Below are 16866 nucleotides of genomic sequence, written 5' to 3'. Positions count from 1 at the left end.
TTATTGCATTATGTTTAGACACGAATCCCCACCCTCCCAACCTTACTTACTGTAATTTGTTTATTACACGTGATGATTGTAATTTATTTCTTACTCAAAATAACTATAATTAATTGACAATCTTATAGGAACTATAATTCATTTTAATCATAATATATTTGCTTCTTTTAATGGGTATTATATTTTAAAAAAACCCAACAACATAATAATCGTTATTTGGTTGTCATAATAACTATATTGTTTTCAATAACTATGCTTTCTTGTCCATAATAATTATAAATTATCTGTATTAAAAATTATTAAAATGTTTTTACACATAATGACTATGATTTGTTTGTTGCTCATATTGACAATAATTTGTTTGTTACTCATATACATTTTTACTGTTTTTCATTATTTACTCCTATCTACAATTTATAAATAACCCATAACAACCATAATATACTTATGATAATAATAATTTGGTTTGTAGATACGATCTGTTTGGTAATGATAATGGGTTTAGATTTAACTATACAACTGGTTTAGCATATATTGGCACTATGTGTCAAGGAGAAGGTAGAAGTGTGTCTATTGTAGAAGACCATGGAGGATTTCAGAGTGTTGGTACAGCTACACACGAGATAGGTCACAGGTAAGAAATATACACCGTGTATTAAATTTACTTACACCAATTTGTCGGCGAAATATATAAATATGTTAAATGATAGGTGTTATATGTAAGTAGTTGAAATAGTAGACAATTCCAGTTGTTCTTTTGTATGTAATTGGCGTTGCTGGTGATGGTCTCTGCAAATTTTTTCAATTATTATTTTTGGTTGAATTTCCGATAAACAAACTCTCATCTCTTCTTAAATACACCTTTCTCTCGTTTTGTGTATTTATTGTTTGTTAACCTTGAAATCCCGAGTTCACACAAGTCTGGAAAACTGTAAAAGCTCTGTTATATTTGAAAATCCCGTAAATGCTAATATCCAGAATGAGTCCAACAACGTTTCAACGTGCTAAAGTTTTAGACTTCAAAGGCGATAAAGGCGAAACGATTTCGGATATTGGGTTTTTAGTTTAAGACAACAATTTTTTTTAATGTTTAATTTTATTGCGCTGTGGAACACTCAGTAGATGCTCACAAGTACACCGATTGAGAATCACTATGGAAGTATAACGTTGCCAATATTATTTCATTGTTCACGGTGCAAACTGCAAATGTCAGTAGTTCAAAATACGTATTTTAGTTTTACAATTTACAATTTCCATTTCTCGACAATACCAATGTCACGGTGTTAAAATACAGAATACACTTTTCAATAATACAAAATACAGTATAATAGTTATTTTGCACATTACACTTCTGCATTCTGCATTTTGCATAATAGACAAATGCTTAATAGAGCCTTGCATAGTAGAACATATACCTTATATGGGATGTACGACGTACGTCATTTACATACGGAAAAAAATCCGGACTATGACGGAAATTAATGATTTACGCGATAAAGCCATAAGGCCGAGGTCATTAGAAGTGAGGGGGGGGGGGCAGTACTCGATTTTGTTAATATTCAACGTCCAGGCTCTATAATGTAATCAGTTCGACGATTAGTGGATTCTGAAAGATAATAGTCTGGTTTAACGAGACAATTCTTATTTGTTCTCATCGGTAAAAAAACAGATATTTCAAGTGAATCAATTTCTTGTTAAAAATTAAATTGAATATCTTATTTAATTGACATGTCTCTAAAACCCTTTTTTTGGGTAAGGTTAAAGAATCTTATAGTATAGTAACCGAGCGGAATCTCTGACCCGTATTCCAGCACCCGGATTCGAAATGAAGTTAGCACACAGTGAGCCTACCCTAACTCGATTCCACCAAAGCTAGTTTAGAAGTTATTGCGTGCGTGTTTACAATAATATATCTCAAAAAGCCAGCATACGAGGCTTCTGGATTTTTGTATTCTAGTAGTTTATTCAACCCTTGACTCTGTGAAATACAAAACAGTTTGCCACCAAAGCTGGTTTGGGTGCTTTTTGATGCAGCGTGGACGTACCCCTTATTTATTGAACCCACGAACCCCGTCTCGAATCCGGGTGCTAGATACTTTTCGGTGGTATATCTCGATACGCCAACATAGAAAGTTAATGAAATTTGGCATGTTCACTTCTTATGCATCTGTCGATTTGGTGAAATAAAGATCTTGGAGCCACCAAATTTAATGTAGAAGTTATTGTGTGCGCAGCAAGCCTACCCTATCCCGATTCCCTCACATATTTAGTACGTTTACGGTAATATATCTCTAAAAGCCAGCATAGGAGGCTTCTGGATTTTTGTATTCTAGTAGTTAATTCATCCCTTGACTCTGTGAAATACAAAACATTTTGCCACCAAAGCCAGTTTGGAGTGCTTTTTGGTGCAGTGTGGACTTACCCCTTGTTTATTGCACCCGCGAACCCCGCCTCGAATCCAGGTGCTGGGAACTTTGCGGTGATAGAACTCGATACGCCAACATAGAAAGTAAATGAAAATTGGCCTGTTCATATCTTATCCACCCGTGGATTTGGTGAAATAAAGATCTTGGAGCCACCAAAGCTATTTTATAAGTTATTGCGTGCGCGATGAGCCTACCCTTACCCGATCCCCCCATGGTTTTAGTATGTTTACGGTGAAATTTCTCTAAAAGCCAGCTTAGGAAGCTTCTGAAAATTTGTATTCTAGTAGATTATTCATCCCTTGATTCCATGAAACAAAAAAAACCATTTTGCCATCAAAGCTGGTTTCGGTGCGTTTTGATGCAGCGTGGGCGTACCCCTTTTCTGTGTATTCAGTTAGCCTAGTGTGCGATATTTTAGTATGTTTACGGTAATAGTATTTTTTTTTCATGAGGGAGGGAGGAGGGGAGGGGGGTCTATTACATATATACTTTGCATTAATATGTCGTTTTCTAATATAAAGGTAACAATTATTTTCGTGATAATTATATCTAGGTTTTTATTGGCGCTAGGAATATGTGTGCTAACTTCATTTCGTATCCAGGTGACTTGACGGCTTTACCGCTTTACTGCCCCCCCCCCCCCCCACTTCTAATGACCTCGGCCTTATGGCTTTATCGCGTAAATCATTAATTTCCGTCATAGTCCGGACTTTTTTCCGTATGCAAATGACGTTCGTCGTAGATCCCATATAAGGTATATGTTCTACTATGCAAGGTTCTATTATGCATTTGTCTATTATGCAAAATGCAGAATGCAGAAGTGTAATGTGCAAAATAACTATTCTACTGTATTTTGTATTATTGAAAAGTGTATTCTGTATTTTAACACCATGGCATTGGTATTGTTGAGCAATGGAAATTGCAAATTGTAAAACTAAAATACGTATTTTGAACTACTGACATTTGCAGTTTGCACCGTGAACAATGAAATAATATTGGCAACGTTATACTTCCATAAATCACTGCTCTAGAGGATGGGTCATGATCGGCCAAATATCAGACATTATTCGCATAAAGTGGAGGATTTAGATATTTATGAAGGTAACTAGGTCAAACGACAAAACGTATAACATGGTTGCTGACTGATTGGTTTAAAGCTGTCACAAAGATATTTTTTTTAATGTTTCAGTCTTGGTGCAGATCATGACGGCACCAACAACACATGTTCCTCTAATGATAGATATATAATGGCTGGTCAATCATTTAACGAAACCAAATACAACGCTTATAATCCCTGGACCTTTTCTAGATGTTCGATAGATTATTTTACTAATTATGTTAATTCAATAAGCGACTCCATGTAAGTAAACTTACTTTCTGACAAGCTTGAATTGGACTAAATTTCACTATGTTTAAGGTTTGACTTTCACTAATGTAAGGGTTGACTTAGGCTAAATTTCGCTATGTTTAAGGATTGACTTGTGCGAAATTTCACTATGTTTAAGGATTGAGTTGTGCTAAATTTCACCATGTTTAAGGGTTGACCTGGGCTAAATCCCCCCCCCCCCCATTTGTACTAGTTGACTGAGTTGACACAGATACACATCAGTAAAATGAATTCCGATTGGTATTACAAATGATAATCAAGAAAAAAAATAGACCATAATATTACGTTAGTCATGAAATAACCTAGTTATGTTGAGTGGACGTTAAACCTCGTCATTGTGACGTTCAGTTGAGAGGTGTTTATGTACTATATTTTGACATATCTGTAACGTTTCGTCAATATTTTAGAGAGCAAAGGCAGTGTTTAATTTATAAAATACCAGTAGATCGTAGCTTACCAGATGTATCAGATGAGATGCCTGGACAAGAATTTGGTCCTGATCAACAATGTAGAAATATATATGGAAACACATCATATTTATGTAGAGTAAGCCTATTCAATTATTGAAATTGCATGCAAGTAGTAACAACTGATGGGATTTCTATATCTTAAATTCTTTGACATATTATTATCTCCCCCTTGGATAATCTCAGTTAGTTGTGCGCGCACATAAACACCATGTGATGACACCGGGAGAGCTGTCATCTTGTTTTCAGAAAACAGATTAAGCGCAAATACTATTTATAATTTTAAACTGTTTCAGTTGATAAATAGAAAGAATGTTTAAATCGAGAGATTATTGGCTATCACTTAGTTCAAAGTGTTGACATATGCAATAGATCCTTAGACCTTATATATATGTTTAAGGTCGCATTTAACTTTTAATTGATCAAAAATATTAATATTCAATGTTTAACCAACTATATTTAATTTTATGTGTTTGGGACTTAATTTTTATATCTGAGAAAATATTTCATGTATCAAAAGTTTCGAATAGATGCAGGTTGTTCATTGTTCGTTCAATTATATGAATTTCAAAACAATCTGTATACAATAATGGCGGACAGGACCAAAATATCTAAACGTAACATGCAAATAATGATGATCCCATCATGTTCAAATTTTGAAAGTCCTGATCAACTGGCGTATCTTTCTGACAATTCATTGAATAATGGGAGAGCTTACATTTCTGTTGGAATATCTGTCTTTCTTCGAAATCGACATCCCAAAACATTTTTTTTCTCCCTTTACTGGGGTTGCTTTGTAAATATTAATGTATATTTCCCAACATAGCGTAAGGCGCTGAATGGGTGCGACTTTTTGTATATGTTTTGCTAATAATTCTTTATTACAGGGTAGTTCGTTTGGTGATTCTGATTCTGTTTGTAAAGCTATGTTTTGTAGAAATCCTCTTACAACTAGGAAGTGTGTACTGCATAGTGCTGCTGAGGGGACATCTTGTGGTGATAAAAAGGTAACGGTCGCTTTAAAGAATAAAGTTAGAGAATGTAAATTGATTTTTGTTGAAATAATGACACGAGTTATGATAAACACATCACATTGTGGACAATTGTGTCTATTTTAAGTTGTGCTAATTGTCACTGGGTGTACCTCATTGACAATGTCATTATCAATAATAATAAAACTGTTTATTAAGGATTTTTATTATTTTACAGTGGTGTTCCCAAGGCCACTGTCTGTATTCAGATCGTGCTCCGGCTCGTAAAGGTAAAACTATTTATTTGTGTGACCTGTTTAGTACTTATTTTAGAGAACAGTATTGTTCTTCCACCTATTATAATTTCATTTAGGAAAATAATTTATCGATAGTGTCAACACCTTTATACTCAAATTATAAATTGTATTGGACATAGGCTGATACAAGTGGGTTTAAAGATGCATTCACACTAAAGTATTTATAGGGTAGTTATTTCCATTAACCATTATTATGGCATATTTGGTATAGAAAACTATTGGTTTCACTGATAAACATCCATGTAAAAGGGTATTACTAACCGACAGCCTATCCGTTTGTTGTCTACTTATGACGTAAGGCGTCCTTGGTGCTTGGTACCTGTTGATCAAACTTCAGCGGTTGTTATAACATTGATAGACTTCAACGTACAGCAGACTTTGCGATTAATCAGGGGAAAAGACGGTTGGCAGAGGATCGATATGTATTGTAAATGGACAGTGAGTAACGTAACAAACAAGTCTGCTTAAAATAGACATTTACGGCCTGCAGCACTTTTCTTTAGAGGGATTTGACGTAAAACTTTGATAGACAAATTAGTTTGAATATGTTTTAGTCCAAATATATCATCAAATCACACAGTTTGTACTTGTTAAGGCATCTTTAAGAATGCGAATCATCCCATGACTTATAAATAAAAAAATAGCAAATTTACCCTGTCTAAACGTTCCAGAAGAAAACCCTACGTATCCCAAATAAACAATGCTGGCCTTTGTATTTCTACTATACACGACTCGACTTTTAACCAGTTTTATTCGGAAAAATATATTTGAGTTCCTCATGGCGGTGTGGAAATATTTTACAGTACTGAGGCGGCGACGATTTGATCCCGTACCTTCAAATAAGATCAAACGATCGCTCCTGTGTTTTAGGGAAATGTAAACATAATATATTTCCTATAAAGCTTTTTATATATTATTTGTATATTTTAGAGGGTTGTACGTTTGGTGATCAGACAGGTTTAATATTTAGTGGTAAGACATGTAGCAAGCTATTGGAGGAATCACTGGGTTATTGTTATATTAAGTCATTTTGGGATAGATGTTGTCAGTCATGTTATAAATATCATACTGGTGTTAATGGTAAGTCGATCAAGTGTCAATTCGTTTTGTCTGAACCTGATTAAGAATCGTTTAGTCTGAACCAGATTGAGAACCGTTTTGCCTGAACCAGATTAGACAGCCGCATTGATGAAAACTGATTAGAGGACCATATTGCCATGATCAGATTAAGACCTATAGAACCCCAAAGCATTGAAAATTGTGGGGCCCCAAATTAAAATGTAATTTAAACTTAGTACATATTAAAATGTAGATAGCCTTTTACTAGATTCTATAATCCCAATCGTGGATAGTTTCATTTAATAGCAGATTACTGATTAAAAGGTTAAAACAAGATTGAAAATGATATTTGTTTGTATTTTATTTGGATCAACTGTGCCATTTGCACCATGGTCAATCCTGCAAGGGAAAATATATCCTACCTTGGTGCTTATTTCTTTTTTATCTGAATGGTTAATCTAGGGTCAAGCCGAAACCTTATTATATTAGGGCTAATGGGGGATCCTGATTTTGATACTTTTACAGCACACGATTGGACAGTGCAACGAAATTTTCAGACTCTTTGACATTTACACTTCATGTGTTATTGAAGAGGTATTATCACTTTTATTTTCACCAAACAACATATTAAAAATAAGCCCAAAACTTAAAATGGCTTAAGCTCTTTCGATTGGTAGTCGTTCAAGATTTTTGTTTTTAAAACTTCAGGTTGCGAGTTTGGAGATAAAGTTTTGCATTGTAAAGTGTCTAATTGTGGAGAAACGGTAGCTAATGGTACCTTGTACGATAAAGATTGTTGTGGCACCTGCAAGTATCAGCATACGTCTCCGACAACTACGACAACAGTTGCTACTGCAACAGCTAGAACGTGTAATGATGTAGACAGCATTAATAATGTATCATGTTCCGATTTCTTGAAACTTAAGGGCAGGCGCCAGTGTTACAGATCAGAGGTGTATGAAGCGTGCTGTCAGTCGTGTAATAAAGTCCAACATGGTCTTAAAGGTGGGTTCAAGTTGTTCAAGATATATTTTAGCGAAACAAATGGTGTACATGTACTTCTAAAATCACGTATCCTTATCAGAACTCTGTTATATGCCTGGAAAGAAATGTAAACTGCCAGTTGCCTTGACGTGTGCTTGTTGATCAGTGTGCTAAAGTCTAGGGGTGTCACAGACTCACAGTGGATCACATAAGTGGTTTTATTCAGGACATTTTTAATAAGAAACCTAAAACACTCGGGCATAGAGGGTAATGATTCCCAACGGGCAGGAGAACATTTGAATTTCGGCATACTTTATAGTCTCAACTGGTGGGGAGGGGGCTTAGAAGTGCTCGGAGTAAACTGCCCTGTACACAACATGTACACCACAGACGCAGGAGGTAATGGAAACCAATAGGTCATCATGCTAATTCTTTATCTTTTTTACAAAGCAGATTACCACCCTGCTTACTATACTAAAAAAACTCACAGTGGATCACATAAGTGGTTTTATTCAGGACATTTTTAATAAGAAACCTAAAACACTCGGGCATAGGGGGTAATGATTCCCAACGGGCAGGAGAACATTTGAATTTCGGCATACTTTATAGTCTCAACTGGTGGGGAGGGGGCTTAGAAGTGCTCGGAGTAAACTGCCCTGTACACAACATGTACACCACAGACGCAGGAGGTAATGGAAACCAATAGGTCATCATGCTAATTCTTTATCTTTTTTACAAAGCAGATTACCACCCTGCTTACTATACTAAAAAAACTGGCGGCTTAAACACGTCACTGTATATTGTCGTGCAGCTTGTGAACAATCTGTAATTACTGTTATTACCACAAAATGAATATTATTTACTTTTCAGAATGTACGTATGGTGATAAAGTTCTGGGATGTGACCCGGATAATTGTGGATCAACCTTTGATGATGGTAGTTCTTATGATAAAGATTGTTGTGAATCGTGTATAAGTGATAACGATAAAGGAACAGCTGGGGTTACAGAATGTCGTGATCGTGGCACCGTCAACAAAATGTCTTGCGGAAAGTTCTTGAAAACATACGGCAAATCACACTGCTATATTCCTGATGTTTTCATAAACTGTTGCACGACTTGTTCGTCACTGTCACTCAGTACATCAGGTAAGTTACGGTTTCAACGAACTTTCTGTTTTTGTTAATTTCTTACCAATGAAACTTTTACTTGAATTATCAAATGAAATGAAATGGGTTTAACGTCCTACTGCTCTGCTCCGACTGGGCTGAATTATCAAATGAATTACCTTATTAAATTTTGTTCAAGTAAAGGGAGGCAACTGAATCAATGTATGCAGGATCGACGTGTCTTATACTAACATCTCTGTAAACACTATTGTCTACGGTCTACGAATGTCTAGCAGTTGAAAACTCTTTATATTTGCTCTATTGTCTACAATGTAAATAATTTCCACAACGTACAACTCGGTGTTTGAATGAAGAAAATAGTGTTTTCTCTTCTACCGAATTGGACATTCATGAGAGTAAGCTATATGCTTAACCTTAAAGTCACACAACAAAAATCCGCCTGACAGGTAATGTGCTTGTGGCCAAGAAGAAGAATATGTATATTTATAATGCGCTATACCCCATCCATGAAATGCATGCTCAAAGCGCAACTCAAACGAGTCTCACAAAAATAAGGGTTACTACTCTGGATAAAGTAGCTTGAATAAATAAGTCTTTAGCTGTGCTTTGAAAACAGTTGAAGTTTCTGATTCTCTGATTCTGGATGGTAGTTGATTCCAGAGCCGAGGAACGGTGACATAGAAACTTCTATCACCAAAGCGAACAGTGTCGTTCCAGGTATATCAAGAGTGTTCATATCGTGCGATCGTAAGGAATACTTAGTTTTACTTTTCCCAAAAAGTTCAGATAAATATAGTGGAGCAAGCTAAGTTTGACATTGGTAGACTAATCACACAATTTTATACTGAATTCTAGCTTCTATAGGCAACCAATACCAGGACTTTAATACTGTTGATAATGACGAATATTTTAGAGTTCTTATAATTAAACATACATTATGCAAGAGGTAAATCTGTCTATTGCAGGTCTTTCTTTAGGCCTGAAATGTTATCTAAATTATTAATTAGACATTAATTAACCTATCCAGACCATGATCTACTCTAGATGGCATCGCTAGCATGTGATCCTTAGTGGATTATGTGCCGATTTACTGCATAACTTTCCTTCGCGATTTAACGATTAAATGGATAATCGAGACTATGCTGTTTATCGTACCGACTTTAGTAATGATGATCGAGGCCAGGCGTAAATTTCAATCGCTTAGTTCTCGGTTCATAGTGGACCAATTTGAATGAGATTTTCAGCAAATTGACTTTATATTATCTAGTTTTTAACTATTATAGTGGGAACTGCCAACTCGTTATCGAATCTCCCATAATGTATCTTTAATCTAGCGGCTGTATTCTGCATTTTCTGTAATGTTTGCATACGTTTTGAGGACAGTCCATATACCAAATTGTTGGAATAATCAATTTCGTAAAAGAATTAAAGACTTCACTAACGTTTTAGCAGCATCTTGTGTAATAAAGTGCCGGACGTGTCCAATACATCTGTGATAATAGCAGATGCGACACAGATAAACACCTAAATACTTTACATCAGCAGAAAAGTCGATAGCAGAATCATCAATCATCATGCTTTTGTGCGTTATGTAGCCTAGTTTGTTTGAGTTTATTGTGAATCATCCAAGATTTTATAGACTGTGAACACATTGCCTTACGATTAAATGATTCATTACTTTGAAAGTAGTTGCGTGCAATCAGCATATGCAGAATGATTGATGTAATGTTGTTGAATGATATTACCCAGGCATGTTGTTTATAAAATGAATAACACAGGACCCAGCATTGATCCCTGGGGCACTCCACAAGATAATAATAATTTATCAGACCGTTCATTGTCAACGATAACATATTGAAATCTGTTGCATGCATAGGATGCAAACCAAGCAAGCGCGGTACCAGTAATATTGAATTCATTTTGAAGTCGTTGCAGCATAACATTATGAGCAATGGTGTCAAATGCTGCCGATAGATCCAGTAGGATCAGTGAAGCAATTTCACCGGCATCCACATAATATCTTAGATCAATGACTACTTTAGTAAGCGTTGTCTTCGTACTGTGTTTGAGTCGATACGCAGATTGAAACGTATTCAAAAGATCATGTGCTGACGTAAAGAAACGTAATCAAATATTAACAGCTTTTCCCAGGATTTTTGACAGGAAGCACATGTTCGAAACTGGACGAGATTCTTTCTTTATTAGTGGTTTTACTATGACATGTTTGAATATGTCTAAAACAATTCGACTAACAAGACTCTTGTTTAGGGTCTAGAGAGCGTTTTTTTTATTATTATTTGATTATTTCATTGATATCACTATCACAGAAAGACTCAAAGTTCTATAGCAATATACTGGACTAAATAAATTGAAAAAGTATTAGCCAGTTGAGATTTATTATCCGAATCAGGTAGTTTTGTGACTGGTTTCTTTCCCACGAGCGAAATAAGAAAACTATAAAATTGTTTCGGTTTGCTTCCGCAGGTCTTACAGTAATAAATTTTAACTTGCTTGATAACATATTTTACATGGTTTCGAGCAGACTTGTATATTTGGCGATGGATCTCCAATTCGATTGACGCCATTGTCGTTTCGATCGTGTCGTTCCAGATTTGCCTCATATATTTTGTCATCATACCATGGTGAACACGGTCGAATGACAATTTCTTTACTGAATAAAGGTACATGCGCGTCAAGTAGATAGCTAAGGTCGTTCAGATCATCAGTGGGAGGTGGGGGGGGGGGGTAAATATTAGATAAGATTATATGAGGTCAGTCCTAATTTGTTCTTTGTTAATAGTATTATAATTTCTACAAGTTTCAGAAACACGTTCAGATTTAGGTTTAGTCATATCCCAGAATCTATATTAAAGTCTCCCAGAAACACTGTATTTGTTTTGTGAATACTCAGCAGGGTCAGTAATTCATCGTTGAAATCAAAAACAGTTAATTTATTCTTGCTTGGTGGTGGCGGACGATAAATACATACAACGTAAATATATTTATTATTTGACTTAGAAATTTAGTGACTCAAAACTTTTAAAGGCACCAAACTTCAATATTCTGAGAATTGTGAAAGATAATTGCTATTCTGCTGCCTGATAATGATGTAGAGTAACCACTTGGTGTCAGTTCAGAAATCTAGTGACTCAAAACTTTTAAAGGCACCAAACTTCAATATTCTGAGAATTGTGAAAGATAATTGCTATTCTGCTGCCTGATAATGATGTAGAGTAACCACTTGGTGTCAGTTCAGAAATCTTGGCTTCATCACCCTATCCCTTTAATCATGTTTTAGTGCGAAACAATATGTCAAATTGTTCTTCGGTTATTGCTTTGTTGCGACTGGATTAACTGTTCAGAAATCCAACCTTTAGGTATTTTAACACATGTTTGTGGTGAACTTTAGTCAAATTATCCTCTGATTGTTTGGGAATTGGAACGTTACTAGTTTGTTTCCTTGTGTAAGACCGATTTCATCGAAAACGTTTAAGGATTTTAAAACCTGTAAGATTACATAAAAGATTGTGGTGACAGATTATTTCTGCATTCATTATAACTGAGAAGTTATTGTCTTGAGTAAGTTGTCATCTCGTGATTGAACCAGGTACACGGCACTAGCCCTATAGAATACTAGATGAGCGGTGATGTTTAGTTAACACACCAAACGATAATCCACTGAGATAATCACACCATCAGATGACCAACCTTTACTTGAAATAGATTTTGCAAACTTTCGAAGATCCACACAATTCATAATATCTTCCAGATCAGCATATATTACATATACATACGGTGTTACTAAAGATATCTTGTTCCGAAAAGTTGACAAATGCAATTATAAGCGAGAGCTCCGCTGATAACTCATGACAAAAAGTAAAAATATATATCCAACTTGAATGACCTAAGCCACCGTTCTGTCGAAATAACTTAGGACAAAAAGGTACAACTGCTCAAGATGGGAAAATGTACATTTCTTCTTGAGAACTAAGTACGACCATAGCAAACTGACTAGATTGCACCATTCTGAGCCCACCCCACCCCCGTCCCCGTCCCCGTGTAATTTCTAATTTAAGACAATGTATAAACCAATTTCTTTATTTGTTCACTGTGAATTTTAATTCTATTTCATGTTTTTTTCTTTCTATTATTAAGAACAAAATGTCTTCCTCATTGAGGCATTACATGTTAAGCATGAACATCGAACAAATTTAGAAATGTGACATTACTACCCGGCAACCATCATTATGAAGTCGGTATTATTATCGATCATAGTCTACAGTCTGGTGTAATGTAATAAGATAAAGCAGAATAGAAATAGATAATATAACTGCACTTCTCTTTTCAGCGTGTAACTATGGTGATAGAGATGAAGACAGGTGTAAAAAATATATAGCAACTATTACAAATGGTGTCTGTGACGATAAGTACAAGAATCTATGTTGTCATTCTTGTAGACAACTAGCCACATATAAACAACCACAAGCGACCACACGACGGCCCATCGCACACCATCCAACATCTTACACTCCGGCCACTTATCAAGTATCTATATCCATATATTGTATAATAAATGCTAATATTTTATTGTATTTTTTTTAATTGAGTGAAACAAAATGGGGCTCAAACATCTTAGACAATCTTTTGGTTATAAAATAGTAAATCAAAATACGGCCTATCATAAATGTAGCCAAAACAGTATTGGAAAATCTGATCTCTACATTCGGTCTCCTACTGCTATATAACGGATTCTGCGCCGTGATCGAAGTTTGTCTGCGATATCACTATTGTAAGAACAAAACCGGGTATAAAAGAAAATGGATCGCAGTAGAATAAATCTTATAGTGCTTGTCATGTACGTTGAACCTCTTTAGATTGGGTAATATTAGGATTGTTAAGTTTCTGTTGTCATATTATCTACCATATTCCTGAAGCAATGGCCCGAGAAATCCCTCTCTAGCCATTGCTGTATTGAGACTGAAAACTTGAGTCTTTGACGGAGCGTGTCCATTTTCATCGTCCAGTCAAATCTCCCCTGGGTAAATTATAGGGAATTGTCATGACTAATTGTTAGTGCTGATTTAAAGTAAACATTATTTACCATTGGATGCATCGGGAAGAAACATCGATACTTACATAGGTAAATTTGGTCGTCGCTGAAACTCGCTATTGGAACGAAATTTTTTTGACTCAAATCTCCGATATAAATTCTATAAACGTGTACCAATGATTACTGCTTACCTTTAAAAATTCGACAATATTTATCCATTTTTGTGAAGAAAAGCCATGAATTATTTATTTTATCAAAAAAGCACATGCCGTATTTCTATCCCGTTTGTTGAAACACAATACGCAACATGACAGCCCTTCTCTTTGATTTGCTGTGTGGTCCAAGAGATGATAAAAAGACGCCACGTGTGCGGCGATTACCAAATGTTTGCATTATAGCTATTTTGGATAGCCTCGTTTATCACACAATTAGTTTCTCTGCAATATTCTGTTATGTACTAGTTAATTGAGCGTAATACACTTCGCGCGTTCTGACGTAATGTAGCTGCGTTTGTCACCAGAGTGTGGCAGTGTTTGAGTGGGATTAGGTCTAGAATCAAACGAAACATTGCGAGGAATATGATTAATACCGGTAATTCATAATTTATAAACATATTATTTCTATACCTAAATTATTTTATAGATATGATCGATTACAACAGGCCCGTGTGTCTCATTCTATTTAAACGGGCGGGTACATATATTTTGGAAGAATTCCCGCCAAAAAATCATTTTATTATGTATGCCATTTACTGTGATAGCGTTAAGTAATTGGAAGCTCATATTTAAATATTAATGCAAATTTGGTAGCACCTGTCAAAACTAACCGTCCATTTGGCTTCTACAGAGTATGATGTACCAATATTGACTGATATTATTAATTAATGCATGCCATAAATCTTGCATGTCTAATAGTACCAGCCCTTCTCTGTAGACTTCTGATTGGTCTACTTTCAGTTTTTGACTCTACAAGTTAGCAAAGCAATGGTACAGCCACTTCCTCAAGTTCGGCAAGTGCCCTTCAACTTTTATGGTTTAATATATTTTATGGGAACTCTGCCCTATGTCAATTATTATCAAACAATACATGAAGTTTTACATATTATGAATTATATATGATTTGACAGAAAAATATATACATGGCGATATAATTGTTTCTAATTAGATCCAATACGCGTGAGTGCTTTAGATGTTTTGTACTTGATGTTTAGGGTTCGAAAGAATCCGCAAGAGTGAAATGTGTTTGCAGTATAGGATTCAATTTGTAGAAAATGTGATTTTTATGGCTTTATGTCAAACATATTCACGTATATTATAATATACATACATAATTTTAATATGTGTCCATATATGATCGCAATGTGAAGGCAAGAATCAACTAAATGCTTCGCTCTTGTTACAACAGTCAGGAGTTCGTGCAGGTGCACACCAACACGTAGTCAAGACCTTGGTTTTTCGTCCCATTCGAACGACTGGACGATATTCCTTGCCAGACGAAACACCATGCTGATAAATTCTGACAAACTTACTCGGCTAACACTGGAATAGAACACAGGATCAATAAGTATTAGAAACGATGATATGTATTGTGTTATGTCTGTTATAAAAGTCTCATGTTCACTATTTTATACATTTCAAATCAGTAAAGTTGATCCAAATTCATTTGTGTTTTTGTTGTAAAATTGTATGACTCTCCAGATAAAATGTCGAATTAGTGCAGGTCACCAGGCACATTGATCGACCAGGTATTTTTGATGTCTGGACCAACTAGGGCTCTGTCTGAATTGGGGATAAATCTAGGCTAATTAGCTACCCTGCAAATACATTCGGTCAATGACTTCAAAATGTCCGGTGACCCAAATATCATGGCAATAGCCCTTAATAACCCTTAATGACCCTTGTTAGTCGTGTCACAGTATAGGTGACAAATTTGGTCCCGCTGTATCCAAAAATGACATCGTTGTGTCACATCGAAGGATGATGGAGTATACATTCGAAGAGAAAACACAAGGCTAGTCATTTCTTTTTACTTGCAATTTTTTAATTGCCATGTGCTTGGAAAAGAACAAGATCCTGGATATTAGACATGTATTACTATCATGGATGCTGCTTTGCGATATAACTAGAATAGCGAGAAAATTGGCCATCACATTTGTCCTACATTTTCATATATATATATACTAAACAGCAAAAACAAAACCTCCCAAAAACGTCAGTATGATTTCAAAATCAGAGAGGCACTTCAATCAAATCATTCTAGAAAACGATTTACTAAATGGATCAAAGCAATTTTTTGTGAACAGTATGTTGACACATTAGTGATTAATTCATCACAATTCCAAGACATTACGAGAAGGTTTAGAGTCCGTACACAGTCTATACATCAGTATCTGGTGTGTCCACCGCGAGTGTCAATAACAGCAGCGCAGCGTCTGTATATGGAGTGGACCAGACGATTGATGAACGCCATTGGCACCTGGAACCACATTCTCAGAAAAGCCTGGCGCAATCCACCGGCTGTGTTTGGTCTCGGTACGACGTTATTAAGTTTCCTCTGAATTTCATCCCAAAGATGTTCAACCGGGTTTAAGTCCAGACTAAGGACTGGCCAGTGCATAACGTTGAGACCGTTCTGCTGTAGAAAGACCCGAGTAACTCTGGCGGTATGGTCACAGGCGTTGTTATGCTGGAAAACGTTGTTTCGATGACGTGCGAAATGTGGTATGACGTGGGGTCTGAGAGCTTGATCGATGTAGCACAATGCTGTGATGCCACCTGCTCTCCCTGGCCACGTCAACGCCATATTCTGGCCAAACCATCTGCAGTTGATACTCAGCTGTGAACAGAACAGTACAGTCCTCCATTGTCTGTGTCGCCAGTTCTAGTGTTGTTGGGCAAACTGTAGACGTTCACGTCGATGGCGAGGGTCGAGGATCGAGGATCGGTCCACGGTATGGTCTACGGCAATGGATGTTCTCTCTGGAGAGACGTCGGCGCCTTGTGGTAAAGCTTGATCTACCAGTTCGGGGGCGATCATCCGTGGTGTTGGTGGCCCGAAAGCGTTACTGAAGCCTGTAG

General features: G+C 36.1%; 1 protein-coding gene across 2 annotated transcripts in view; it reads left to right on the top strand.

The window, feature by feature from the left end:
* LOC126825729 (disintegrin and metalloproteinase domain-containing protein 7) overlaps positions 1-15450 on the top strand; it is a 47903-nt gene extending 32453 nt beyond the window's left edge. Inside the window, exons 9-18 of one of the 2 annotated variants that reach the window (XM_050555497.2) lie at positions 473-634; positions 3616-3786; positions 4221-4359; positions 5168-5287; positions 5490-5541; positions 6499-6648; positions 7336-7632; positions 8482-8757; positions 13088-13284; positions 14746-15450. In XM_050555497.2, the coding sequence (XP_050411454.1) occupies positions 473-634; positions 3616-3786; positions 4221-4359; positions 5168-5287; positions 5490-5541; positions 6499-6648; positions 7336-7632; positions 8482-8757; positions 13088-13284; positions 14746-14907 (1726 nt within the window). In that variant the 3' untranslated portion in view covers positions 14908-15450. Of the gene's footprint in view, positions 1-472; positions 635-3615; positions 3787-4220; positions 4360-5167; positions 5288-5489; positions 5542-6498; positions 6649-7335; positions 7633-8481; positions 8758-13087 lie in introns of both variants that reach the window. The other variant, XM_050555498.2, reaches the window with a different exon arrangement.
* The last annotated feature ends 1416 nt before the right edge of the window (positions 15451-16866 follow it).

Source organism: Patella vulgata, chromosome 6 (genome assembly GCF_932274485.2).
Source record: "Patella vulgata chromosome 6, xgPatVulg1.2, whole genome shotgun sequence".
NCBI classification, from domain to species: Eukaryota; Metazoa; Mollusca; class Gastropoda; family Patellidae; genus Patella; species Patella vulgata.
The sequence above is the reverse complement of the archived record's forward strand: the minus strand, read 5'-3'. Positions and strand labels throughout refer to the sequence as shown.